A 26,969-nucleotide genomic window follows, 5' to 3' on the forward strand; every position below is an offset into this window, starting at 1 on the left:
CACTGTCTGTTCTTTCTCCTCCCCCACATTTGACAGCTCCTGGAGCAGGTCCAGTGTCATTGCATCAGCAGCACTGCCAGGACCTATTCCACATGCTGAGCAGTTTCTGAAGCAAAAAGCATTTCCTGACATCTGTTCTGAATTCACTGCTCTTCTCCTCCTCCCCCACTCCATTTCACCCCACTCTCTTCTCCTGCTCCCACTCCATCACCATCTATCCCTGGCTGACCAGAGCTCACCAGAAAGAGCTGAGGTTCTTAGCAGAGCTCTGATGTCCCACACCTGTTCCAGCCCTGTTCCTGCCCCTGCTGATTTTCTCTGCTGGTGACACAGGATTTTGCTGTTAGCAATAGCACTGAGCACATCCCTTGTGCATGTGCTTTCCTTCCCATGTCCACGTTTTTTCTATTAGAAGGACAGGCTTGAGCAATGGCCAAAATAAAAGGACCTTTGTAGGACTGAACCCAGGGCCACACTCTTTTCTCCCTCCCTTTTAGGATGGAGCTGTTGTACAAAGTCAGATGGAGCTATCACAATGTTAACAATTCCAAGGCTGAATTTTGCCTGGTGCCCTCTGATGAAGCCAGCAGGACAGAAAATGATTTCCAGAATCATTTGATTCTCATCAGAAATTTTCCCTTGTGCTCTACCTCACCTTGCACTGGCTGAACGGTTACACAGTCCTTTGAAAACTGTTCTGTGACAAAAATATTCCGAAGAAAATAAGGCTAAGAGACACAACCAGCTTTTCCTACCAACCAATTTGCCAATAATTTTGCATATACAAACACAGACGCAATTTTAAGGAATAAAAAGTCATCAGAATCTTGGTACTTCCCCTGCATTGTAGAATTTTAAATAACCTGGAAATCTCAGTGCAATCCTCAAGGTTTTGTTTTCAGCAGGACATGACAGACACCACCACATACACCAAGCATGTAGTAGATTTTATTAAGCATAACTTTGGTTCTAAGTATTCCACCCTCATTCTCGTAATACTTTCAGTTAAAAACAATTATACAAGAGCAAATACAAAAAATATTAAATTATGAAAACAAATCCATTAAGGCTCCCTTTTAATATTTATATATATTTATATATGTACACTCCAACAAGTGCAGATATTAACAGAAGGCTAAAGCCACAAAAATGCTTAAAAAATTACTACTATACTATCAAAAGTAAGAGTTTTTAAAAAGTACAAAGTGGTAAGTGAGCCATTTTCAAATCACTGAAGTATTTGCCAGACTGCTTCAAAACCCAGCTAGCTGAAGGACAGATCAGGATTCACTTATGCTCACTGGCAAGCAGTTTCTTACTTGAGTAGCCACACAAGACACTTGTGGTGTGACCAGCTGACCACACATTTAAGGGTTACACATTGCAGACCAATCCTTACTTTAAAGACAAGCTTTTGCCTCTTAAATCAATATGAAGGTGGCTGGGATTCCTAGACTAAAGGGCCAGCAGAACTGAAAGATTTTCTGACACACATATTGATGTTATGTTCACACAGAGAATGAATTCCAACTGAAAACAAAAAACTACTTCATGCTGTATGTACAAGGGAGTTTTCTGACCTCCTGTGATTCAGAAAGAGAAACCCCTGAATCACAAACATGGAGAGAACACAGAATGCCTTCAGCCTTGAAGGGCCCAATTCAACACACTCACTGAAGCCAAAGAGCAGTCCTCATCCCTCACCAGCTCCAGTGCCATCTGGATGACACCAACTTCTTCATTTCACTGAGCATGCATGGTAGGATTGACATGCTCACAGAAGGGAAATGGCTGAAAAGAAATGGTTTGCTCAAGCCTGGGGAGGGTTTCTTCACCAGCTTCTAGGCATTTCCATGGTGAGCAGAATGCTAGCTGTGGAGAGGAAACCAGGAGGAACAAAGTTTGGTAGGCTGGAGGCCACTGAGATAAAACATGAGTGTGGTGTAGAAGGCTCATGTATGATGCTGTCTCAACAACGTGAAACAAACACAGTGCAAGTGTTTGAATAATGTGCTGCCAGAAAGGAAGATCTTCCAGTAGAAAGGAAGGAGGAAGAACCTGCAGCACTCAGGTTGTCCCTTTTTTGAGAAAATAAATGGAAGAGTCTTACATTTGGCCTTTGTCTACAGTATGTCCATAATCTGAACAGTCTGGTAGACCATCTTCACATTTAATCTTCTAGACGTGAGTCACACTGCAAGTCTAAATCAATGGCAATACACTTATTGCAATTCAATTTACTCTCAATCTGATTATGTTCTCATAAAAAATGCCTGGATCTTGACAAACTGAAGTCTGTATCTAGGAAACATTTGTAATTGTGAGCATTTTGTCCCAAGCGCTACGCTGAAACTGTATTTTAGAAGTCCAATACTTACAGGAAAGGCAAAAAAACATCCCCAGCAAACCCTCCCCCACCATCATTAGAACACAAACACACCACTGTGGATATTAGTAAAAAGTGTTCTCAAACCCCTATGTCCAAAATAATTACAAAGTAGAAATTCTTTTGTTTAGCATCCTAAGGCAAAGACTAGGGTTAGATCCTCAGCTGAGAGAGATGAATGTCTGCAGTGAGAGCTAGGACTGTGCTGACCAAGGAAGATGAGGCTTTCCCCCCCAGGTTCTGAAGATATCTGCACCTATTCACACCAAGAATCCAAATCTATAATCCTACATGAGTCATCTGTTCCCCCCTCTCATCCCAGGCTTTCCTGGGTAACTAGTAGTCATAAGCATGAAGGATCAGATTCTGCCACCCCTATGCAAGCTGAGCAAGATTTTATTTAATGTCATTGGGGCAACTTGTGGAAAGGCAGAAATGTGACAGAATTGGACCCTGAGACTCAGTGGTAACACACTCCCCTCCTTTCTTGAGGCTAAAAGAAGGCTGGGATAAAATTAATTTCATTTTATTAAAAAAAATTCCATTTCAGTAGATTCCTATTAACAGTTTGGCCTGATTTAAATACTGCAACAAGTTCCTGCAAGCAAAGAGCAGGAATTGATGGCTGATCAGATTCCTGATTTTAGTCCCAGCACATGAGTTTAAACACTACAAATTATTGTGTTAACACTGTACTCATATGAGCATGTCCTTGGAGGAAAAAGGCCACAACAGCAAAGTAAGATTTCAAAATACAAAAAGTAGAAGACAGGTACTCTTGCATTGAAAAGTAGATTCACAGGTAGCACTGCACAGGTCTGTACACAACAGTGTAAGTTCAGGGACAGAGATAAATCAGATTCTGGAAGCTCCCTGGTAAAAGGATCATCAGATTTCAACTCTTTCCATAGCCCAAATTCTACATGCTAAGCAGGTAGAATTAACTAGGAATTAAGGCTGCTCAACTGTTCACTGCTGGTGAAATTTAAGCATTTTCAGTTTGCCCACACCTGCCTATCCCAGTGGGATGGGCAGCAGTGATCAACAAATTTTCTATCCTCCCAGATTTGATAAAGAGTCCAACACAAATTACTGTGGGATATACACAGGCTGTAGGTCTAGATGAAGGAAATTTACCTGCACAGCAAAGCTTCGTAAGATATCACAGGAGGATTTTTGTTCTGGTTTAAAGCAAAATATAATCTACTTATCTCTACTAAACTAGAATCACAAGAGATAAAGCAGTGCAACACTGAAGGAGTTTCTGTAGTATCCCTGGTTAAAATCTCTGAGTAAGCACATCAGACTGGTCCATGACACTGAACTGACAGACAGACTCCTTAACCATTGATCTCAGGACAGCATTTGGCAAGTCGATCTCTTTATGGTTCTGTCTTTTGAATCCACACATCCCAGGAATTTAAAATGTGATCTTCAGCTGGATGCTGTTATTTTCCCTCTTGAGGGAAAATCTGAGACAACTTGCAAAAGCCTCTCTCTGCAGGAAAGCTGGAAGTCTTAGCAGGTACTGACTCTAGGAGTCTGGTGCTTCTGTTGCTTCCTGGACCGTCCTCCTCAAGTTGCCCTTGACTTTGACAAATTCAGGTTCATTTTCCTGTTCTTCCTGTATCTTCTGTTGCTCCAGTTCCAGCTTAAAAGGGAATCACATGTGAAAAAAGTATATAAAACAGATCATTGAAATACAAGACAAAAAAAATAAAGATTTCAATAACTGGACATGCAGAACTCTTTAAACAGATTCCTTTCTTTCTCTCATGGAAAAAATAAGGTTGCATTTATTTGGGAGTATCTGTTCTCATAAAAGATAAATCTTTTCAAATCCTTGACTCTGGCTTGTTTCAGATGTCCACCTTTGCCAGATGGACAAAAACTGCAAGCCTAGCACAAGAACAAGATGAAGCATTTTTTCTGAAATTCTTGGACATCTTCATTAAAGAAACAAAACTATTTCCCTTCTCTGGCTTTTACAAAAGAACAAGGACAAGTATGCCCTGCATGAAAACACATGCAAACCACTGAGCACACCTGCAGAATTTATTTCTGCATGTCTAGGTATGGATTACTAACTTGAGCCTCCTTTTGTGTATGTTTTGTCTCAGTAAAAAATAAAAAATTCAGCCTTGGCCCTTACTTGTTAATTTTTGAGAGCCCATTCACTGACATATTTAACACTGTTGGAACTTTTGTCTTTGCAGACATCCAAGATTACCATTAGGTCCTTTGATGTATGGAACAAGCCTATGCAGTGTCCATCCAGAACACGGCTTACACAGTGCACAGAATACAGATTGCTTGGCAGTCCTGAATGAAGGCAGATAAGTCAGCAGAAAGGAAAAAAACAGCCCTTTAGAAAACTAACAAAAGCTCCTGAAAAGAGCTTTTTTTATAACAGACCAAGGTCTCCCTGATTAATGGGGACCATGTACAGCTCACGTAAATAACCTCTCTTTTGTCTCCGTTTTGCTGGCAAGGGACATGCCTTGTTACAGTAAATCATGACAATGTTCCTCCATGAGTCATGTTGTCAATTTATCCCATCCTATGATGTTTACAAAGTCACGACACTGTTTGCAGCGGGCAGGAGGCTTTTCCCCTTCCAACAGAATGTTCTATCTACATACATCCTTGAGTGGCTCAGTTTCAAACCAAAACCTTCCACAAGCTGAGCCATTTGAAGCTGGGCCCTTAAGAGCAGAAAAGAAAAGTGACAGGATGATATACCTAATAATACAATAGCTTCCTCACTCCAAAAATATTTCTAATTCTAATAAAAAATACTATAATAAATCCCCCAAAACCTGCATAATTATCGGATTACATCTCATTTTCAATAGAGTAATTATTTGGCTTCATAAATTCCTATTGAGAAAAAAAAATCAGGAGATACTGTTTTAAAACATTCATTTATTTAAAAAGAAACTACAATGCTTGATGCACGGTGACTTCTTTGATAAAGTGTTTCACTGCACAAGTGCCCTAAAAGGCACAGAGAAGTCTGACTGGCCTTGTGCCTACCAGTAAGCTTCTCCACAATGAACTCCCAACTCCACGTCATCTCCATACTCAGGGTCTGAGAATCTTTCCTTCATCTGAAAATGTCAGTGGGCTCATCTTTTTAAAGACTGCAAAAGATCCTTTAAAAGTCACCTAGTTTCTTACAAAACCCACGAGAAAGAATCAATTGATTTTTTTCCTCATTAAGCATCTAGTTTTGAAGCACTGCAGTCTAACCATCCTTGGTGGCTCAACTCTTAATAATCTGACTACACAAACTAATGAATTCATTACAGTTTCAGTGGTTAAGTAAGGTCAAAGCTCCACACACATTCCTGGGGTCTAATGCAGAATTCATTTGATTAATTGATGTTTGAGACCACAGCTCCTGTACAGTAAATGGCAATAGGTAATTGTACAGTCAGATTTGACTCATCCTAAAAAAGATATCTGCATTTGATCAGAGAAACTGTGCCAAAAACTGGCTGCTGCATCTTTCCTGTCTACAAAGGGAGTCTCAGGTGAGTAGCTCAGCTGAAGATGTGTAAAGGGAGAGCTATTCCCCATCGTACCTGCTCCAGTTTCTGCTGCCGTTTCAGTAGCTCTATTTCTAGGTCTGATTTCTTCTTTTGTGCTTCCTCTTCTTTTTGTTGTTTAATTACTTGATCTCGTTTCCTTTTCTCCATCACCTTCTGTAGCTCTGGTTTGTTCTGAGGTGCAAGACCCCTTGAAATTAAATGCGAGGAGTAGGGGGAGGGGGGAAACAAGGAAGAAAGATCAGTTCTAATTAGCAGAAATTCATACAGAACTGTAGGAAGGTTTTCTAAGCCAACTATTTACCTATTTAGATAATTGGAATATGAATAATTAATTAAAAGGGAAAAAAAAATGAGGCATTTGCCTGGTTTCTAACCAAAACTCTAAATTAGCATTTAAGCCATATTATTATTGAGAATATTTCCCTTTAACATACACACCCGTATGCCCCCTGGATAATTCACTATTTTTACTTTCATCTTTAGTCATCCCTCTCTTCTCTCAATTCTAGAAGAATGGATTAAAAAAGAAATCACAAATCAAAACCCTAGCTGAGCTAGAAACAGATTTTACACAAAGAGAATTCCCTTGATGGCTGATAACTGGAGAGCTTGTGTTCAGTCAGTCCTGTGCAGGGTATTATGTCCATCTAATTTTGCATGTGGTCTGGAAATTGTGGATTCTCTCCCTCCTTGCAAATGTGAGAGCTTTACACATGCCTGGCTGCGAAACTATTCCCAGGGAGAACCCTCAGGCTACACTCAAAATTCCCAAGAGACCAAGACAACAAAAATCCAGAATAAAAAAAAGTGGCAGTCACCTTGGAGACCAGACAAAGGCTGGAGGATTCTCCCTCTCGTGTGACTTTAGGTACTACACCAAGTGAATGTTTCAAGTCTGTTCAGCACACATTGTTTTCCAAGCCAACCAGGTTACAATAAGAAGGCTCATTTTTTGAAAAGATGAATGACTATTTATTTACACACACAGATAGGTGCACATTCACTCCTACTTATTTTTGTGACACCAGCTATTTCTTTTGTATCTGTTATGCTTTGATATTTTCAAAATTTGTTCTGGTAAGATTCAAAGTTTTCCCCATTATTAAGATATTTGTGTCACTGAAGTCAGAGCAGGAAGATACAGGCTCTGCTTCTGTTATTGTCATCTTCACTATTATGTGAAAACATCCAGCATTAAGTTTAACATCAACCATTTTTCCTTTCAACCTTAAGAAATTCACTGAACTGTGGGAGCTTTCAGAAAACGTATTTTTACCCTTCCCCACTCACTATCAATCTGAGGTTGCCTAATTTTTCTTAAGATACATAACTGACAGCAAGTCCAATAATACATTAAAATGCCATTTTATTGTGACACCTATGAATGATTCCATATATTATGCAACACTCCTGTACATACCCTGATGGCAAAATCAAATATTTAGCAAGACCAAGTGCTGTTCCTGATTTCTCATAATAGATCTCATGGCCTGAATGCAACAGAGACTGTGTTAATATTTTATGTTCCGTGCTATTCTAATTACATTTTAACACATAAAACTTCAGTCAGGCAGAGATAAGCTGAAGTGATTTTCTATTACTACTACTACTGGTCAGAGAGAGATGAATGGATGGAAACTTCTGTGTTGGCAATTAGCACTCAAGATAGCCATGAACCAGAAGCTGCTAGTAAATTTACTCATTCCTGTTGGGTTTTTTTAAGTAAGGTTATACTGTAACAAAGCACAAGCACAAGGGTTATTTAGACGTGCTGTAGCTATAATAAAGATTCAAGTAAATATAAATAAAGATTCAAGTGGGGTTGCTAGCAGATCTAATGTAATGTCCATCCTATTGTCTTTCTTCCAGGTAAGAAGGAAAAACGACCAACAAGACAGCAACCGGCTTAACTGGGAGTCTTGTATCACCTCCTGGGGATGGTTCTGCTTCAATAAAAATTCCTAAAGCTTTGAGATAGAATAAGCAAAGTGTGCTACAACACCAGTTCATAGAGTTATAGAATCATTGAATTGTTTGGGTTGGAAGGGACCTTAAAGATCATTTAGCTCCAACCCCCCTGCATGGGCAGGGACACAAGTTACAGCTGATAAGGTTAAAATCTCTGGAAGGAACAGGACCAACACTCTGCAGAGGTGAGGCTGAGTCCTAACAAGCAAAAATGGTGTAAGTGACCAGTGCCCTGAGGTACCACTACTTGGATATTTGTTTATCCAAAACAACTACCATTTCTTCAAGTAAATAATTACATCAGTCCAAGACCAAAACACACTGTTCACAGCAGACATGGAGAGGGATCAGAACAGCACTGGCTAACATCTTCCAAGATCCAGAAATGACTGTTCAGAGCTGACTGCTCAAAAATTGAAGCCACTGGTGGCTATATTGAGTCTTCACAATAAAATAAGGTGCACATTATAAGAACACTGAAATTCCTCCATCTATGTGGCAATTTGCAGTAACAAAGCAGAACATTACAGAAAAACCTCATATCAGAGGCAGTACAGTGGCACAAAGCACAGAAGTCTAACCCTCTTTTCAAAAAATACCAGATTTTCTGTTGGTGAAAACCCTCAAAGTATTTCATTTCTTCACTTATAAATAAGAAACTAAAATTAACAGCTGTGGCTAATCAAAATCACAATAAGAGAAGAGTGGGTACTGAGGACTGCACAGCTCCTCTGTGTAATAGGATATTCTCGAAGAAGAAAAGAACTTCATACTATTTAAAAGTGCCTTATGCTTTCATAAACTTAAAAGAAAAAAAATAGCCTTGATTTACTGCAGCCTCCACATACTTTAGAGAAAGATCCTAAGTCGGGAAACTTCAACTATCTTTCAGTGCCTATAAAATTCTTGGTTCTAGGAACTGTCTTTGATGTTTAATCCCATTAACAAAAAATAGGACAAACACCTATTTAGGCCAGTTTTTTCCAATTCAGTTGGCATTCTGTAAAACATTTCTACTTCTTCATCACTAAAGAAATGCTGTATTGTGTGTGAGATTCATTTGGAATTAAGTATTTAAGCCTACTGTTTGTGAGGAGTTTTTTGCTTTTACAAGAAAAGTCTCCTTCTGCCCTCAAAATATTACTCCAAAAGAGGGAAGGAAAAAAAGAGACTATTTCAGAATGTGCCTATTCCCACCAACCAGACAAATTCAGTTGTGCTGCAGCAGCAAAAGCAGTAACTCCCTCCCCTCCTTCATCAAGGCTCTGATTCTCAAAAGGCCTGAATGGCTGCTACCAGCAACTTTCTTCTCAAATGCACTCTGCACTTCAACTTCTGTTTTGTGGATCCTCACACCCTTGCCTTTGGAAAGTCCACTTTAGGTGGCTTCAATACACCAGATCACTAATTTATATTGTAATTAGTTTCTGTTTGTTTAAATGGAGAAACCTCAATGGGCTTTTCCTCAACTGTGTGGCTCGGTGGGTATTTTCTTCATTTGTTTTCTGAATGAATCCTTGCTTTGATGAAGGGAATTTTAGTTATTAACAGAACTTCAGTTATTTCTGGAGCAAGTGCCCATGTCTCTGAAGCTGATGAAATTAAGTTCCAGTTATTTACATCTTTTAAAATAATATATATGCCTACAGCTGTGTAACCCATCCCAGAATGGAGGAAGCAGCATTTGAATAACATACAAATAAACACTCGTGCAGCAGTAGAGCAGGCACCAAACTATCACACTGCATTGCAAGAAAGATGAAGTGAGCAGACAACAGTTTCAGATGAAATAAAAGATATGATTTCTTTGATCTAAAAGTGGGCCCATAAATTCGGTGTGGTGAGAATGATGAAAACCTGCAGATTTTATTATCCTGTTGGTAACAGGAATATTTTGTCAAATACTTGATAAATTTAATAGTGCAAGACAAATTACAGTGCCCAGGTAACCCATATGAAATGTGATAGGGGAGAACTGAACAGCTTCCTTGTGGAATGGACCCTTTGTGGGTATTCACAAAAACAAAATGAGAAAGGTTTTGCATCAAGCTTTTGCACCCCAATTGAAATTCAAACAGAAACAAATGCCATGGGTAAGAATCAGAGCCATTTCATCTACAAGATCTGAATCAACAAAGTGTCTACTGGGTTTTGGGTAAAACGTCCTTGATGAAACCACAACTGAAGCTGTGTTTTTGTAGGGGGAGGGGGGCACTGTGACTTTTAGACTCTTACCTTTTCTGATTCATAAGTAGTTCTCTATGGAGATCTTGATGATTCCGGGATGATTTCACAGGATTAATTAATTTCTGAGGTCTAATTAATTCAGGATTGTCATCGTCTATGTAGTCTGGTTCAGCCATAATCTTTCTTGGAATGAGATATGGATCTTTGGGTTCAGTGTCCTTATTCACAGTATCTGTAAAATAGAGGAAAAACTGCAGTCAGTCTACACTGAAAGGCCTTGAACAGATGTGTTAAAATGTGAAGGCTGAATATTACATTGATAATACTGAAGCTTTTTGTAGATTAATTTTGTTTGTAGTAAGTAGAGGCTTTCAGAGCAAACATCAATAGCATCTCTTTAAGTAGGTGGCAATTTCACAGTGGCATCACCACCAACAGTCTTCATCCATTGATTTGGAGAGCCAGATTACTTCACCATTTTAAGAGCAACAAGACAAATAATTCAGGTTAAGAATGTGAAGAGCCCTACTGATTTCAGTGTCTACTCAGATGAAGCATTTTCAGATCAGCAATATGGAGAACCTGAAGATTTTCTAAATATTGACTTATTAAACACTACAAATGTACAACAAAACCATAGAGTCTCATTTTCTGCTACCAGTATCATGCCAGCTATGGGAAAACACCTTTAATGGATAAGCTCTGATCTGTACTGTACCAAGTAAAAGCTCCCATGTAGAAATTGCCAGATCTGTAGTTCTTAGGATGAGTGACAGATTTCTGATTGGAAAAGTACAGGAGAAAAAAATCTGGGTGAGTTTTTTTCTTAAAGGCCATCTTACACCCAGTGAAAAGACAGAAACCTATTGATTTGAAGGCAGTGCAGTCTTGACAATTTACATCACCTGAAAATGTGTCATTTTCCTATCCTGCTATAGAAAACACATCACAAATACACCAAATCACAACATTTTTAATTGACAGCTGACAAATAAACTATAGTTTTCAAACAATTCATACGTGGCCATTCATACCCCCTTGCACTAAAATGCCTCAGTCACAGTAAGCTCAGCATTCAAAGCACTTTTAGAGCAGTTCTGCCTCTGCTTGCTGGCCTGGAAACCCCCATGCAGAATCTGCAATGATGCATTTGCTAAAACATTGGCTCTTCAAACAGACCCCCCAAAAATAATCTCACAGCATGTGGGTTTACAGAGATGAAAGAATGGGAAAGAAAAGATGAGAGACCTCCACTAGCCTGTCTGGCAGAACAGCTGAATGCTGCACACTGAATGCTCTGGGGCTACCAGACAAATCAGAGAATCCCTGGGATTTGCCACGTACTTTCCAGTAAAAGCTGAATGTGTGCTTTAATTTCTATCCCAGAGCTATCAGCCCTTTCCTCCCTCTCTCACTCCACAGGCTGTAAAACCTGCCTGAATTCAGCCTCAGCTTAGTCCCTAAACTATTTTCTTTCATTAGGAATCTCACATTGGTGGTCAGGTCTGATCAAAATCCACTTGACAGAGTGGAAAGATTTCCACTAATACTTCAGTACATTAATACTGAACAGTACCACCACCACCAAAAATGGACTAAGTTTATAACAGATGCAGAGAAGCCACTCTGGATTCAAAATGTGTCCATTGGACCTGGCATAGCTCTTTCAGCTTCTTTGTTTGAATGGATATTTTGAATTGTGTTTTATTAGTGCTACATCTAACACAGCAAGTTTCTACGGAGCAAATCTGATGAGAGACAGTTTACCAGCATAAGACACTCTTAGGGTGGCCCTGCATTAGTTTTTCAAGGCAAGTTTATGGGTAGCATTTTTTAACTCTGTGGGGGTTGCTTGTTCTCACAGGGACCTCTGAAACTAATATAAAAAATTACCCACAGTTCACAACTATTTAGGTAGATTGCTGTACATAACATAAACCTCTCACTGACATTGATGGTGCAATAAAAATACTTCTCCCATCAGCCCTTCAGAGTCTCACTTGCTTCAATCAAGCAACCAGCTATCATCATCACATATATGAAATATACAGGATCACTGGAAAACTGAGGTCAGAAGAAACTTGGAAAATTTGTAATCCAACCTCCTGCTGAGAACAGGAGCAGCCATGAGGCAACACCAGGTGCAGGACTTCACCCAGCAATGTCCTGAAGTCCTTCAAAGCTGCACAGCCTCTCTGGGCAATCCCTATCACCTCTTTCCTGGGGAAGTTTTTCCTTACACCCCTACAAACCTGTTGTTTCATCTCCTCCCTGTTGCCTCTCACCCTGCAGCCAAGCACCACGGTGAAGACCCTGGCTCCATCCTCTCAGGAAGATCCTCCCAGGTATGGGGGATACTCTTAGATCCCCCCAACCCTGCCTCTTCTCTCTGCTGACCCAACCCAGATCCCTCAGTCTTCGTCACAGAACCTGCACCCCAGCCCATCTTGATGGCCCTTCACTGAACTCATCTCAGACCCCTTGCTGTTTAGCTGCATGCCATATAAAAAAAAAACTTCAAAATAAAAAAAAATCCCCAAACCACAGCACACTTCTCAACATAAAGCACAAATCACCATGTCATTAATAAAGTGTGTGCAAGTCTATTCTCTTTAACACAGACAATGAATAAACCAGCTACAATTCTTGTTGGTTTTTTTTTAAATAAAGCCATAACAATTCATTCTTCCTCAGTGTTCATGCCCAGCTTATCACACCTAAAACAACTCAAATGTTGCACATTCAGCCTCCACCCAAAACAAACTTGTTCTGCCAATATTTGTTTCTCTGTACTTCTCTATCAGTCCTTTTGCACTGATAGGGCTGTGAGTCTTCTAGAAGGCATTTATCATTGACAGCTCTCCATTAAAATAAATCCAAAACCAACCTGCTGCTTCTTCAAGACAAGGCTTCTATTTTCTTAGTCGAAGATTAAAAACATGGAATTACCCTTCAACTGTCTGTCACAAGCAATGTACTATTTTTCTAACATGAGCCCCTGAAAAACAATTTGATCAAATAATTTCTCAGAAAGTTTGATGTAATATATCACAGCCTGTAGATTTGCTTTTGGCAAGGCCTTAAAATTTAAGTCTATTTATTCTTTCTCTTCTGTCCCATCTCTATTTCAAAAAAATATGTATTCAACTCAGAGGTCAAGAATCGTGGTTTCTTCATGTCACATAAACACAGTGAGCATCGAACTTGAATGAGTAATGCTGCCTTGGAAACTGCAGACACTTTTTGTGGGTGATTAGGCTGTAAATGACTTCAGATAGGATTTCCATATGGAGCCAGCAAAACAGGGCACTCAATTTCCACTCAGTGAATCCTCTCACACCTTCTACAAACCTCAGTCTGGCTGAGAGCCACCAACCCAGTCCTGTGGAGCCACACAAACATATAATTAAGATAGTGTGATTACTACCTACACTCTTCCAAAGCAAACATAAAAGCACAGGCAAATTTCACATAAAAAGGAAACTGAGGCACAAAGGGCTCACCACACAATGTCAGATGAGAACAGAGCTGGCAATGTAGCCCCAGAGCTCTTCTGTGATTCAGGCTCACACCAAAACACCAGTCAAACTCCACAACAGAATCCCTTTAAAGTCCTTAAAGTTTAATCAAAGTTCAAGCAATAGCAATTAAACCAATATTAAATCCATGAGTCTCTAGTGCTCATCACCACAATAGTCACAGCCCATAAAGTTTCTTCCAGATCATCACTAGGTGGAACAGTGGGATATGAATAATCCATATAATCACTTAGCAGGAAAGTGCTGCCTTAAGAGCATCTGAGGAGCTCCTTTCAACCATCTGCTTTACATGAGCAGCTGAGAATGCACAATCCATTTCTGTGTTTGCCTGCTACCTTGCTCCAAAACAAAGAAAAAAGCTTTGACAAAGGGAAGATTTTGATTTGGGCTCAAGTTTAATATACCCACTAATTTGGAAGGTGCCCCCCCAGTGCATTTGCTGAATTAGCTGTTGGTGCACAAGCAGCACAAAAGCATTTATCAACCCTATCTTGTCCTGCCTGAGTAACTCTCACAGAATTTGTCCATGATTTCCTATGTACAAACAGATTTTCATCCAAAAGAATAAATTGGGGAATCTGCGTGGAAGATGAATTTTAACTCTTCAAACAGAACTGCAAAGCTATTTCAATATCCCAATAGTCAGAGAAAATGTTTCTGTACAAAACCAACTTCAAGTATCCTCCCAGACAGAAGTTTAATGTTTTTACATACAAAGATGCTCTCAGAGCAATCAAGGAGTACCATACTGGTACCTCAGCCTTGGAGAATGAAGACCAAGAGGTCACATACTTGCAACTCTCTTATTTATTTCCCTTGGAATGCAACTAAATTCAGGCAAAGTAAGAGAGGCCCTTTTAGCTGACCATACTGAACAGAGACAACTGAACTGGGGTGTGACAGAAGCATGAAAGTTACAGCTGGGGGAACACATCCCACAGCCACAGTTGCTTCCAATGCTATTTATTTTTTCTGACTGTAGAAGGCTTTTTTCAGTAGAAGTCCCTTGATGGTAGCAACAACAGAAACTTGCATGCAAAAGGAGCTACAGACAGCCAGTAGTGTTTTCAACAGATTCAAACTGGATCTTTACAACATCACAGAATCATAGAATCATAGAATTAGCCGGGTTGGAAGGGACCTCAGAGATCATCTAGTCCAACAGCTGCCAGGGCTTTGGCTACAACGGGGCTCCCATGGCTTCCACAAAGGAGAGATCACACCAAAAAAATCCCTTGTGTTTATATGGCATCCAGAGAATTGCAATTATTGTCTATCTGGTATTCTTCATACCAGAAATCACCCTCTACATATGGAATCTGATTATAAAAATTCCTGTGAGACACCATATTTTTATATTACTATACATTCATATGGCATTTTCACCCCTCAAATGATTCCCACAATTATTTCCAGCTGTGCAAGCAGAGGTAGAGTTGAAGCCCTTTAAAAAGGAGATAAATAAATGTCTAAAAATATCAACGCACATAAAAATAACAGGCTAGCCCAAGATCCAAAAGTTACATTAAGGTTAAAGTCATATGATTTCCCTTTTGCTTTAATAAATTATTGAATTAATATCTTCTACAGAAGCCTTAGCTCAAAAACTGAATACCTCCTGAAGTATGATTTTCTTCTCAAAAAAGCTTCAACATCTGTTCTGAGCTGTACTGTAAACCATCAGATGCTATTTTTCAAGACTTACATTTTTAGCTCTTTAAACTACTGCGTAAGCTTGTGGTTTCTTACCCACAGGCATTCTTTGAGAAGAAATATGGTTTTACTCTCCTCCTTCTGATTGGGAGAGGATTCAGAATAAAAATTCTTCAGCATGGCTCTGCTCAGCACTGCCTCACATTGGCTGCCTCAGGTGGCAAGTTAAGAGCTGCTTAAATGCAGGGAGTGCTTCCCAGGCACCACCTCAGCACTGTTTGCACATGAGAGCTCACCACTGCCATCCTTCTTATCTCTGTGCTCTCAGTGCCTTGAGAGGCACTTGACTAGAGAGATTTACTTGATTAAGCCTTCATTATAGATATCATTAATACCTTCCCACAGTTCACCCTGTAATTCAAAGTAAGAGTTTCTGAAAACAGAATACAAAATGCTCTTCCCAGCCAAGATGCTCAAGCCAGGCACTGTCCAAGGAGTTTGGCTCTTATTCACACCATCTCTCATGGCTGAAAGGGATGATGGGGTTTGGATTATGGCACAAGACAGTCAGACTGCCTGGAGAAGGAGAGGGAAGGAACAGAATGACCCTGGTAGCTGCAGTTCCTCTCAAGCCCTCCCACTTTGTTCAGAAAAGGTGCCTCTTCCCAGCTGTGTTTTGTTTCCAGATGAGAAGAGGAGAGTGTCCTCACCTGCTTCAAATCTAACATGTTTAGGGCTGCATGTACCTCCTGTGCCACAAGGGTCACTCCCTGAATAGCATCCTCTACCCGGTTATGTTACCATTGTTCAAACAAAATTAAGAGATTTAAAACCTATGGCAGGCATCTGGCTTTTGATTATGGCTCCAGCCTTGCCTTAGTTACCCAGGCAGGTTATTTCACCCCTGTGTGCCCCAGTGCATGCTTACATGCAAGCAAAGAGCATCTTACAAAGCCAATCTCTCTGCTTCTCTCGTGCACCTTAATATCTTCAGATCTCAGCAGACAAAATGAAATAGCAAGAACTGAAAAATTTCTGTTCAGCCTATGCTAGAACTGTTTAACTCACAGCACCTCCCTTACACTGGGTATCATCAGTTAATGGCTTCTTTGGGTGCACAGGTGCCAGAAGACTGACAGACCTCATGGACTGATCAGTGATATCAGGGATATGGAAAGGAGCTGGGCTTGCTGCCTGCTGCTTCTGTTGTCTCTTTAGAGGATATTACAATGAATTAAACCACTGAAAATCTCAAGGAAATCCAGTTAATGTTAATTTTCTTTCCTTAAGTACTGCTGAGAGTGTCACATCAATAAACACTAACAAGACTAACTAAAGAAGAACCTACAAGAAAACGTCTGGACTGGCACTGACCTCTAACGGGAGACAGTGTAAGATTTGGGGCAGAGCTCCAAACAGTTACAGTTCTCTCAAATGCAAAGAGCTCCTTATGGATCTCATGCAATTTAAACACCACCAGGAAGCCTCTGCTTCCTCTGCTTTGAAGTTCAGACAAATCTTGGTGCTAAGAGTAGAGCTTGGATCCTCCCAGAGGCTGAGGGCTAAAGAGCATTGCTGGTGAGTAGAGAATGGCTGCTCCCTCCCAGTCTCTGGACTACTTGGAAAAGAGATGCAGAAAGACACAAATGGTTTTAAGAATATCTTCACCTTCCACTAAAATCACAAAAGAGGAATCTGTATCAAGCCAAATGATTTTTCCCTGAGGTTGCAAGAGCTATGATGAAGCTTTCTGCCACCAGCTCTGAAAGCAACAACTCTAAATAGTGGCACTTCTTGTCCACCTCATTTCAAATGCTGAAGAGGTCTCAGTGCAGCTGTGTAATCAGAGGTGGAAGGAGACAGAAAGTGCCTCTCCTTTCCTACTTACCTAGGAGGTCTCCACACAAAGTGTGGTGTAGGAGCATTGAGAAAGGAGGAGATGGAGACCTTCATTCACCAGTGTAGGCAGAGGCTGGATTCCCTTTTTGTCAGATGCAGGCAAAACTCAGGTACAGACTTTCCCTGCAATGAACTCCCTGTAATCTGATTTCTAATACAAGTATAGGAAAAGACAGAAAGATGCTGGTTGAAGAGTATCATACTGAGCAGTGCCCCTCTTCCCTAAATTTATGCTCAACCTGCTGTAACACCATGGATTACAGTCTGAGACTAATAGCAAATAAAGCAGATTGTGAATCTTACATCATTTCCCACCCCAGAAAGTTGTGTGTGTTTATTAAACACTTCATATTCTCCAAACTCATTTTGCTCAGGTGTTTGTGACAGCCCAAATCCCTAGACAAGCAAAGCTGGGGATGTGAAAAGCCATCTGATGGCAAGGAGAAGCCTCAGTGTTTTGGACATTTCTCATTAAAGAGGCTTTCAGTAACTAGATGGCTTTCTTCCTGCAGAACAATAGCAGGCCACACACCCTCCCCAACATCTCACCTAATGTCATTGATTTAAAAGAAATAAATGACTAGCAAAGGCATTCAGCTGAATATATATCAGGCTTTCACCAATACACTACACAGGTAATTATTACACTGCAGTATACACAACTTTCAGGAGAAGATCACTGAAATTTTGCCTCCAAGGAGTTTCTTCAGGGCTTCACTATTGCAAATGTTAAGAACTATCAAACAGTGTCACCCAGTGGTAAAGGACTTTCTACAGACATGAACAGAGTAGAAGTTGGGGGCAGAGACGAGGGAAGACTGATCCAAATCCATGCTGATATGCAAAACCTCTAAAATTAAGAGCAAGCAAACTAAATCTCACACTGCCATAGCAGGAAGCCTTACTTCTACGTCATTCTATTTCTGAAAACATCAGCATTAGAAGATGGTGATTCTTCAAAATAAAAAATATTTAACACAAAAGAGGTGTATTTCTGAGGGAGAGGGGGAAATCCAGAGCAGCCAGCAGCTCCTTATTAATTAGGAGAGTAAAAACATTTCAAGCATCTGACTTGAGACGCTTAAGAGGAGACTGGTGAAGCAGAACACTCTTCAACTCTAGTTCAGAAGACTTCACCAAGACTTCCGGAGAAGACAGAAACATGGTGATGGTGGTTATTTCTGCAGTTGTTTTGTATTTTGTTCACTAAGATCTGATGAGTGAGGTGAGAGAGTAAGATGTGTTCCAGTGAGGCCAAGCATGAACTGGGAACAAAAGAGTGAAGGTGACTAGCAATGCTCTTCTGGATGCTATGATGCTAATCATGATGATGAAAAATACTGGTAAATATTCAACTGGGAAGAAGTCTATGCCAGGTAAAAGGCAAAAAAAAAGGGTAAAATTACCTTTGAAATATGCAACAGAAGTTTGGAGCAAGAGAAAAGACAGGTCACTTGGCACCTGTATAAACATGACTGGCACAGCAAACAATGCTTGCTGATTTATAAAGCAAACAGGATGCTAAAAAGCAAATGGAAAAGCAACAACAGCTAAGAACTGGAGAACATATATTGAATCAGCCAGATAAGCTCAGTCCATTTTTTAAAAAAAACACCTTAATTAAGACCACCCTTATTGTCCTAGAAGCAACAAACCTGACAACAGTTTGAGAAGGTTCAATGACTGGAGATTGGGAATAGAAAACAAATTCCTCAAATAAGGTGCACACTTTTAAAGGAAGGGGAATAAAATGCTAGATGTACTAAAAGATTTGTGGTCTCTCCAGTCGCATGGAGAGACCAAATTACAGGACCATAATTCTCTCTTCTAATATAAACCTATAAATGCAATGAAAAAATGTTTGCAAGGGGATCTGAAGATTAAAACCTCTGCAATTATCAGGTAACTACTAAGCCTTCAGTAGCTACAGCAGCAAAAATGAGACCAAGCAAGCAGCACCGTAAATCCTTGAGTCTTGCCAATCACGGTGTAGTGGGGCTGGTGAACCTCCAGATTTCACTGTGTGCCATGTGTTGTTCCTCAGGGCACAGCAACATTCTGCCTGGAGTTACTGCCCAGCATGATCTGCTGAGCTGTCATGCCTCCCCTCTCCTCTGGGTGTATGTGAAAGACAACTTAAAAGGAATTCTGCAACCCATAAAAGAAGCCCATTTTCAACAAATTTAAAAGCACAGACATAATGAAAAACACACAGTCTACTGCAGCTTGCCAGCTTCCTAAACATATTCATAGGTAGCCATGTAAAAGCTAAGTACTTCTTCAGACCTGGCACATGTGAATCAATTGCCTGCCAACTCAACAACTCAAGTTCCCTTTATTTTCTAGGAAGAAACCCCTGCCCGTGGATGGGGGGAAACAAAACCAAAACAAAACAAAAATTCTGCACACATAAAGATTGCCTTTTTCTTTTCTTTTTGGTGGCAAAGAGCTTAGAGCAAATATCCGGCCTCTATTTTGATACTTTAACACAAGGAGGATCTTTTCTTAGAAAAGAGAAAAAAAGAAAAAAAAGAAACTATTTCCCTAAATGTATCGCTACTCCAAACTAACACACCCCGAGCTTACTCAGAGGAAAGAAATAAAACCTTCACCTCAAGGAGTTAGTCTTGGCTCAGGAATCTACATCCACATTCCAGCCTGCACAGTGTCCACAAAAAGGCACCTTTCCTGCCCAGACCTGTTCTACCCACTCTCAGCTGGCAGAGATGTACTTCAGGTGTGTGGCTCCTCACTGCAACCTGATCAAAAAGGCCACCACAACAAAGGCAAGAAAGACAGAACAGAAGGAAAAGGGAAAAATAAGGACAGCAGTAAAACAGAAAACCTGATCTTCCCAAAGAGAGGAGCAAGAAATTAAAGAGAAGGCTGTTCCACACCCTACTCATGACCTTAACCAAAGGCACAATGCCCTGAGGAGTTTAAAAGGAACAAGCAGGGGTAAGAATGATGTCAGCCAGAAAAAGCTTCCTGGAGATGTTTGCTTACAGGAGGCAGGGCATCCACCATAAGGGTTTAGGACAGCCAAGCTTGATACAAATGAAGGTATTAAACTGCAAGAGTAATCAACAAGGGCCCTGCAAAGAACACGATGTGCCACAGGGCATTTAGTGGAACATCATCTTCTCAGCGTTTGATGGAAGAAATGAGAGTTCTGCAAAACGAGATTTTATAGAAAACAAAAATTAAAAAATAAAACAACACTGATACTGGGTAACACCTATCAAAGCTGGTGATGTTTTACATCGTGTTTATGATCAGCTACAATCAGCAGCTTCTACTGCAATCTCATAAATCAGGAAGCTGTGACACCAGGGCAGGGCTGAGTATCAGTCAGTGCAGAGCACATAAAAGAGTACCACAGCTTGTCTTGCTTCTCAGGCAGAAGAGTTTTGTTTTCTAAAGAAACATGCCTACATCTGAAAAGTATATTGATGTGCTCATACAACTGACTAGCCTTTGGCTTTCAGCCTCCCTGGAATGAAAAGCCCAGAATGTCAACACCTAAAACAAAATAAATTACACAAGCTTAGCATGCACACAGGGGAGCTTTTAGCTTGTTCTCTGGCAGAACAAATGAAGTTGTGAATGGTAACACAGGAATGCTTCTATGATGTTTTCTGTGTCATCTGCTTTTTTGGTTTTCTTAGAAAGGCTTAGAGGTTCAGGAGGGGATAAAAAGATCACCACTCCCTAATAACTCCAGAAAGGAACTGCTCAACAAGTTATCAAGAAGTTAACAAAAATAAGAAACGAGAGGGATGACCCCAGTCTCTCCACAAAGGCACTGTTTGTTGAACTTGTGAGCTGGTGGCAGGAAAGGAATTTCCTACAATTGTTACCTTTCTGCTTGACAGACCACCTGGAGGAAAGTCTCAAGACTGTCCTTCCTCAGCATCACTCATGAAGGGGCCAGCCATGCCACCAGAGTTAGAACCATTCAGCCCTGCTCCTTGCAACCTATGGGGCTTTTGAAAGGACAACTCACTTGCTTTATGTACTACAGAAGTGGAATTGAACTGGACTTAAAACTTGAACTGGAAGATTCTTAAGCATGTAAGTTGCAGAAAAGCCTCGGAAGTCTTAAGAGGCACTACAGGGATCTCCATCAAAACCATTAAAACAAGCTACCTGCATCCCAAAAAGTCACATTCTAGTCCATAACAGTCTCAGAAAGGAAAATAAAATGTGGATATTCTTGTCTCTTCACACTCAAAAGAAAGATATTAAAGAAGCCAAAAAACAAAGGGCTGCAAAACAAGACTCATGTAGAGCCAAGAAAGGGGCTGAAAAGTGTCATTAGGTGCCTGCAGCTGAGGAACAAAACCAGTATGAGGTCACAGCTTGGCTCTTGCTAGTCAAGGTTCAAAAAAGCAGTGAACAGAGAATGGTGCTTGTCATTCACACAGACAACCAGACAGCCACGTCTCTGAAAGAGGGTGCTGTCAGCCTGGAAAGGGTTTGAAAACAAGCTTTCTCACAAGCCTTGAGCCCTCTTACTGGCACAATTTCACAGATGACTCAGCTTACTTTACAGCAGGCAGGCTGAAAAGCTGTCCCCTAGCTCTGGCTTTAACAACAGCAGCTTAATTAATACGATGAATATCTATTGATAGGCAATCAGAAGTGCCAATTGCCAGCTGCACCTCTTCATGCCTGAAGCCAGCCCTGTCCTTTGTTCCTCTGCTGAACAGACAGCTCAGGGGACTCAGCACCTGCTGGGTCTGTAACCAAAGAGGGAAACTTTCAGGCTAACAAACTTTATGTGCTGGCAATAAAGGACAAAAAATGTCACCATATGCTGTCCCCAACAGGGTATCCTCTTACTATCTCAGATGTTTGTAGAAGAAGGGAAGAAATGGCAAGAGGTGTTTCTACAGTCCTCTTCATGCTCTCCTTCAACAGCTACCCTGGGCTGTTGAAAAAATACAAAAAAAACCCCAAAACCAAACCAAACCAAACCAAAAACAACTCAGAAAAAAATATTATAATTTCAACAAGCCTGTATGACCTCCATGTTTTTAAAAAAGAATTCCTCTGCTTTACAGTCAGAAGACATGACCACAAATGGTAACAGGTGAGTACCTGGCACTCCAGTGAACACAGTGCACCATTTCACATCTGCTGCTCGGGTTTCCTATCACTAAATTATTCACTACTTTTCTTCATGACTGCATACACTACAAAGACATTATGGACTTGTTAGAAGGAAAGGAATTGGTTTTGTGATCAAAGGGTCAAAGGGGAGTGTGTATTTGTGTAGGTATCTTGTGTTCTTGATTCCTCAGTGCCTCACTACAGGAAAGGTGGTGTCTCAGTCATGGGAGGCAGAAGCTCCTTTGCTTTACTGTAAATTCTTGCACTGTTGCTGGTCCTACAAATCTGAGTAAAACTGACCAACCTTCCACAACACTTTCAAACATTCTAACCTAAGCTGCTCAAGTTCCTACATCCATTACAGCTTGTCTATTGTCATACAACACAATCACTTTTCTCAACCTGCTTGCTTAGCAAGTACTGGAGAATTCCAGATTGCCAAAGCAGAAAATTAACATCTGCTGGGGTTTTATTTGGGTTTTTTGGTTGGTTTTTTTTTTCTTAGCTAGACAATCACGTTTTGCCATGTTTCTCTGGAGAATTATCTTAAGATTGCAAAAAAAAGTTACTGAACGAGCAGAATTCAGGAAAATATAAAGCAAGACCTGTTCATTATAATGGGCTTGGTCACAACAGAGGCTCATTCGTTCACTCAGCAGGAAAGCTGCCCCATAATTACAGTGAGGAACAAAGTCAGGACATAAAAGAGAGGCTGTGTGCTCAGCTCAACTAAAAATTGGATTTTTGATACTGAGCAAGTCTCTGAGGTTTAAATTAATCTGGAATAGGCTGTGGTTGTCAGCACAAGACAACATGCAGGATACCAAATGCTGAGAGAGCATGAGAAGCTTTTTTGGATGAGGGGATCAGAAAGAAATTTCATATATTACAACACAATGCTTTGTTCTATTATAGGCAGTGTTTTGTCTAAAGTTTTGGAGCTATTTCACGTTAGGCAGTCTTTTCTTAGGACTGAACAAATGCTTGTTTTAGAATCAAGATGCAAAATCCAAATAGGTAATTTGATGAATGAGGTTTAGAAAATTAAATTGATGTTTAAAATAAGCTAAAAAGTTACAGGATAACAGATACACAGAAGAAAATATAGAAAAAAATGTTAGAGTTAATAACACAGAGGCTGTGACCTTCTTGGGGCTGCAATAGAAACACCATGGATTTATGAGTCTCATGCCTGAAGGACTGACTCCATTTGCACTCCAAGAGCCCATTTTTATGAATTTATTCCTTCCCAAGTTATTATCAAAGTCCCTAGTGTTTGGGGTTTTTTTTGCTACTCATCTATAGATTTATCATCCCAAGACCAAAAAAAAAAAAAAAAAAAAAAAAAAGACAGACTGAACACATGCTTTTGTAAGTATGTTCTCAGAAATGACTCCAAGATTAAGATTCACACCAAAATGCTGGAATGAGAGCTGGGAGCCTGAGGGCTTTTCTACCCCACTGGTGAATACAGCACGTTCTTCTCGAGCATGTTAGTAATAAGACAGAGACCCATTTATCAAAATCTGTCCTCTGAAAACCAGCATCTATTCCTCAACAGTCTCAGTGCTCAGCAGGGTGCAGATCCTGCATCTTCAGTCATTACACCAATGTGAGTTTAACATACACATTAGTGTTTAAGATTACAACAAATGTTTGCTACAGTTTAGTCCCATTTCACCAAGAGGATGTTAACAGTCATCCTCTAATGTTGACAAGTCAGCCCTAGGTTTTTTTCATATAATCGAGACATATGACAGGAGAAAACATAGGATATAAACACAGGATTCCTACCCACTACACTGAACCCAGCAGCCTGTCTGCAGGGAGGATACTGGCCCACCTGCTTTAGCATTAATCCCCCCAAAAAAACAAACAGAAAAACTGCACAGGAACACAAACAAAGGCAGGATTTCTACTGCCAGACAGCAACAGGATCCATTTCCAGATTAGAAATGCATTTGGTTAGGAAAGCAAACAGGCTATCAAAAGTAATGCTGGAGCCTTCCCCTGCACAGATTTGTCATTAATATTTCTGGTTCTCTCAGCTCCACCTTCCCAGCTCTACTGAGAACAACAACATCACAAGTACCAATGGCACCACACTGAAACTGGCACAGGTTTGAACATTGTTTGAACATGGTGTGACCCAACCAGATTTGTGCCTTAGGATCTTCCCAGAGGTGACAGCTTGCTTCAGACATTCCCAAACCAGCCATATTTGAGGTACTCCACAGCAGTGATATCAGCCCATGCATGAGCCAACAAGCCTTGCAAGGAAGCAAAACCCCAGAAGAGACAGACACAGTCAGCTGGGATCATACAACTTCTGCCAGTGCAATGTCCTAGTGAAAAGCAGCACACGGGTCTATTTGTGTTAGTATCAAGCAAAGTTATTCCAGACTGGGAACAGCTGTGCCAGCATGAAAACCATCAGCCTGTGCAGAGAATTGTGTCACTTCAACCCTACAGACAAAACAGTACAACTTATAGGAAAAGATTAGAATCCCAGTAACATTTAAGATCAGACTAAAAAGTGCAGGTGGAAAAGTGAAACTGCTCTATCAAGGACACTGTCAGCTCCTTCATCTTTCATGATGTATGTAGGCAATGAGGAAAGGGTGACAAAAGGCTGAAACGACAGGATTTCAATCATTATTATTTGAGTTTCATTTAGAACTCATTTATACATTTATGTTACAAATAGCAATCAGACTAAAAATAAGAGCAGTGTCACTGTCCACACAAACTCTAGAGTCATTACACTCCCCAAGCTTGCTGTCTACACAGATGGCTAAACTGTCATCCCCATTTTATATCCTATATCTTCCTGGAAGCCAATGGACCTTGGGGCTTAAAAAATAAGAGAACTTCCAGAAATTTTACCTTTGATTGCCCTCAGTCAGAGCTGTGTCCCTCCAGAGAGACACAACCCTGAGCTTGTCTTTCCCACAAAGGCAGCATCCCACTCGTGTTTTAGGTAACTGGTTAGTTTAGATCTTCCAGATAAAAAAAGATGTCTGTCACCACCTTCATCCCCAAATGTCACCCTGCCAGCAATACTAACCCATTTGCAGCAAAGTTGAGCTGCATGAGATGCAGTGTTGTGTGTCTTTGAGCAGGGGGACAGTCAGGGAGGCCACCAACATGGCATCATCTTGTACATAGGTAAGGTGACAACTCCACAGCTTTGGGCTAAACACCCTCTTTTGAGAGCAATTTCCCCCTCACAAACACACCTAATTAAACATACACCTCAAGGCATGGTGGAACAAAAAATAAGTCTGTGCTTGTACAGGGGTGCAGATTTTGAATCAGGAAGTGTATGTCTGCAAATTAATTTTGATCTGCATACTACTGTGCTCAGGGTTTCCTATGGCTTCCATTCAACATAAACATTTACTGCTGTTGAAAACCCAGCACTTCCAGGAAAACAAGGTTTAGTTAAATTCACACAGTGATGAAAAAAAGTACAGTAAGACCATGAAAAGTTTGATGTCTATGAATAAACTTTGCAAGTGAGCAGCAATGGGTTTATTAGCCAGCAAAAGTGTCTGTCCCCCATCAGAAGTTATCAGTCTCACTACAGGGGAGAGGAACAGATTTGTTAATTGTTTCCATTAGAGGCTAAAACACAGATTTATGCACAATTTCAGCATCTTTTTCTCCTCCCTGGCTAGAGGATGCTGACATTCACTGTAGAAAAAACTCACCAAACTTGTCTTTTAAATATACTTTCCCAAAAACCTCCCATGGGACAGCTGCATTACCTCAACAAGTGACTTGGGAGGCAGAAGGAGACTGTGTTAAATGAGTCCAGCAGACATAGAGAAGGCCAGGGAACAAGAATTTCATCCAAATTCTCATGTCTTGCTCTCTCCTTCTTTGCACCAGATAAATCAATGTAGTTCAGCCATAAAAACCTCCAATTGATCTTACCCAAGACCTCAGCTAAAACATAAGACATCAACCACTTGTCTCTGTCTTGCTTAAGACTTTTATATATTACACTCCAGCCACTGTTTATGACATTGTAATTATTATCTAATTATAAACAAAGGCTTGATTTAAAAGCATATATTTATAGAAGCATTCATGTCACTTACCTTTAGGCTTTTAATTGCTGTAGTAAAATGGGAAAGCAAGCTCCTTATAGCATTAGCATTGTTACCCAAAGGGCAAATCAAAACAGCTATGCTGAGCACTAATGTCAAATATCATCTCCCTCAAGCAGCTTCCAGGAACACTTTTCTTCCACTGAGGTTATCAGAAGTTCAGGGAGCCTGGACCCCCAAGCTGCTTTTTAACAGCAGTAGGAAAAGCCCTTTCATAGTTAAATTGTTATGAAATTCCAGCTCAGACTTCATAAACCAAAGTATATACTGAACAAATCAAACCTGCCACTGCCAGTTACTTCTAGCTTCACACACTGCATAATGTAGAACCATAGAAAATACTCAGTTTAATCATTTCCTGTATTACTCACTACATTGTGTGCAATGCCTTGTGGATTAATTATTTAGATAACAACAAACTATTTCAGGTGCCATTAATGTTGTCAGCCTGAAGAAGTCAGAACCAGAGGAATGTGCTCCTGCAATCTATGGCTTGAGAGAAACTGAACTGAAGAAGATTCCCTCTTGCCTGCTTCATATGGGTGAAAAGTCC

General features: G+C 40.4%; 1 protein-coding gene across 1 annotated transcript in view; it reads right to left on the reverse strand.

The window, feature by feature from the left end:
• Positions 1-926: 926 nt before the first annotated feature.
• FAM107B (family with sequence similarity 107 member B) overlaps positions 927-26,969 on the reverse strand; it is a 56,529-nt gene continuing 30,486 nt past the window's right edge. The window contains exons 2-4 of the mRNA XM_030469173.1: positions 10,144-10,327; positions 5,974-6,127; positions 927-4,037 (exon numbers count right to left, since the gene is read on the reverse strand). Coding sequence (XP_030325033.1) covers positions 3,921-4,037; positions 5,974-6,127; positions 10,144-10,271 — 399 coding nt within the window. The 5' untranslated portion in view covers positions 10,272-10,327 and the 3' untranslated portion in view covers positions 927-3,920. The remainder of the gene's footprint in view (positions 4,038-5,973; positions 6,128-10,143; positions 10,328-26,969) is intronic.

The sequence above is a fragment of the Calypte anna genome, chromosome 1 (genome assembly GCF_003957555.1).
Source record: "Calypte anna isolate BGI_N300 chromosome 1, bCalAnn1_v1.p, whole genome shotgun sequence".
In the NCBI taxonomy this organism is placed as follows: domain Eukaryota; kingdom Metazoa; phylum Chordata; class Aves; order Apodiformes; family Trochilidae; genus Calypte; species Calypte anna.